Source organism: Miniopterus natalensis, chromosome 2 (genome assembly GCF_054644295.1).
Source record: "Miniopterus natalensis isolate mMinNat1 chromosome 2, mMinNat1.hap1, whole genome shotgun sequence".
Classification (NCBI taxonomy): Eukaryota; Metazoa; Chordata; class Mammalia; order Chiroptera; family Miniopteridae; genus Miniopterus; species Miniopterus natalensis.
Window position 1 is genome coordinate 138,268,488 of NC_142082.1, and position 2,867 is coordinate 138,271,354.

Here is a 2,867-nt window from a genome sequence, read left to right on the forward strand (position 1 = left end):
CTGATTTGTACCGTCAAATCCACAGGGTGGCAGTCGCTCACCCAGGGGAGAAGGGCTGACTTCTGCTCATGCTTTGCCTGAAAAGCAGACCCCTACCAGGGAATTCTGGGGCATAGTCCACATAGGTACAAGATTAAATTCAGAGGTAGGGAAGAGTGATTGCTGCAGTCGAACAACTTTCCTGTCATCCTTCCTCCTTGTTCCTCAGACCACAAGTGCATCACTGTGTAGCCTTATTCAGCTTAACACTCTTAGTTTTTTTCCTGGGGATTACAATGAATACTTAACTTTTAATAATCTAGTTCTGAATAAACCAAATTAATTTTAATAGAGTCCAAATTGATCAAATACAACTCTGTTCCCTCCTCCTGCCTTGGTACTATTATTGTCATACCAATTATGTCTTTATGCATTATAAGTTTAGCAATACAATTTTATTATTACTTTAAATGTAGTTAGTATACAATCTTGTATTGGTTATATTGTTTTAGATGTGCAATATAGTGATTTGACTTTTTAAAAAATATGCTTTTGTTGATTTCAGAGAGAGGAAGGGGAAGGGAGAGATAGATAAAACATCAATGATGAGAGAATGTCATTGATCAATTGCTTCCTGCATGCCCCCTATTGGGGATCGAGCCCTCAAATCAGGAATGTGCCCTGATGAGGAATCAAACTGTGACATCCTGGTTCATAGGTTGATGCTCAACCACTGAGCCCTGCTGGCCAGCTAAATATTTTTATACCTAATTCTAATAATCATCTGTCACTGTGCAAACTTATTTCTAATTTTTAAATTTTACATCTGATTTGTAGACTTTAAAAACTTTACTTGTGTGAGTCTACAATCAGGATTTTAAGTTATGTTAGGGAAACTTTTATGTTCTTTTCTTAAGTTGATAGCCAAAAATATATAAACTTAGCATGTGAATTTGTAGACAGGCAGATGGTTTTTAAAATTTTTCCTTTCATCAAATGTACATCAAGATGGTAATCTTAATTTCATCTTGTTGTGCTATTTTTAATTTTTTTAATCATGAGCCTGTTGAAATCTCATATTCCATCTTCATGTGGTATTTAAATTCACTCTGCTTGGCACATTTTGACATATCTTTATTTACTCTTCTGTAATCTATGACATACTTATGTCAGTTTATATATAGGCTTTGGCCTATGTCTGTTTTCAGTATCTTCTTTATCTCTGCCACCTAGAGATTTTCCTTATTTGCTATAAAATAAGCTAACATTAAAATAACAGTTATTGAATTGTATTGACAATTTTCTAGGTATTTGCATTGATAGAACTTTTATATTATTTTTAGTCTACCATATTTTCCTAATTCTGGTATTATAATATATTTTTATAAAAACGTGTAGAAACCCACACCTGAAACCTATATGATCATATTAACCATGGTCACCCCAATAAATTTAATTTAAAAACTTGTGTTTTTTATTACTGCATCACACCTTATTTGTAACTTTTAACCCAAATTTTATTACAGAATTATATCCATGTGAATAGAATTGTTAAATAGATTTGAAATAGAGGAATTAATTTGTAATAGTACCCCATCAGTAAAGTAAAAGAAGTTGTAAAATGTCAATAAAACTGAAAGAGGAATTATGAAGACAAAATATGGTTAGAATTTTACCAGAAAAGTTGAGGGAATATTCATCCTTCATTTTTATTAATCAACTTCTTTTTCCTTTTCTTTAGGAAGAATGCAATCTTTTTGATGGAGTCATTTAAGGCTTTCTTCACTTGCTTGTTTCTAAGGGTATAAATAAATGGGTTCAACATAGGTGAAATAGAAGAAATGAGCAGGGAAACTCCTTTGTTAAGAGCCACCTCTTCCTTTGCTAAAGGTCTGATATAGATGAAGATGCAGCTGCCATAGGTGATAGAAACCACAATCATGTGGGAAGAACAGGTGGAAAAAGCTTTTGTCCTTTGTTGGGCAGAAGAGAGACTTAGAATTGTCATGATGATATAAATGTAGGACAGAACAACACATACAAGGGTCATGATAAAAGTCAACACAGCACACACTAAAATCATTTTCTCTATGAGCCATGTGTCTGAGCATGATATCTTTAGCAGAGGAGTGGCATCACAGAAAAAGTGATCAATGACATTGGAATCATAGAATTCCTGATCAAGACCCAGACTAAGTGGGGGGATTATTATTATTAAACCAGCGACCCAACAGCTGATGATAAGTCTATTGCAGACTCTGTTATTCATGATGGTCACATAGTGCAAGGGTTTGCAGATGGCCACATAGTGGTCAAAGGACATAGTAGCTAGAAGAAAAAATTCTGTTATCCCAAAAAGATAAGTAAAAAATATTTGAACAGCACAAGCATCATAACTAATGATTTTGTTACCAGTTGATATGTTGTACAAAAATCTGGGAATACAAGCAGTTGTGAATGAGATTTCTAGGAAAGAAAAATTTTGGAGAAAAAAGTACATGGCTGTTCTAAGATGGCAGTCTATGAAGGTGAGGGAAATAATGGTCAGGTTCCCAGCTACACTCAACATGTAGGTAAAAAAAAGAAAGATGAAAATTAGAACTTTCAGTTGTGGGTCATCAGTCAGTCCCAGCAGAATGAACGTTGTTATTGTGTGGTTTCTCATCATGGATTCCTGCTTTCTGCCCAGTCTGCATGAAAAATTCAGAGACACTTGAATAGAGTATAGTGAAACCAAAATGAGCTTTCAGCATTGGCTATAAATACCAAGCAAACTGACTTGACTATCTTGAAGTAATCATCTTGTCTATGTGTAATATTTTTATTGTGGATATAAGCAGTAACTGTATTTTCATCCTGACCTTATCTTCCATCAGATAATTTCATCT

At 34.1% G+C, this 2,867-nt stretch overlaps 1 protein-coding gene across 1 annotated transcript; it reads right to left on the minus strand.

The window, feature by feature from the left end:
- Window positions 1-1,675: 1,675 nt before the first annotated feature.
- Window positions 1,676-2,647, minus strand: LOC107538175 (olfactory receptor 6C2-like). Its single transcript, XM_016214338.2, has one exon. The coding sequence runs from the start codon at window positions 2,645-2,647 to the stop codon at window positions 1,676-1,678; it is 972 nt and encodes a 323-aa protein (XP_016069824.2).
- Between the last annotated feature and the right edge of the window lie 220 nt (window positions 2,648-2,867).

What these genes read in the sequence shown, in the direction of transcription:
- LOC107538175 (XM_016214338.2), bottom strand. Translation starts at nt 2,647, where the DNA reads ATGATGAGAAACCACACAATAACAACGTTCATTCTGCTGGGACTGACT.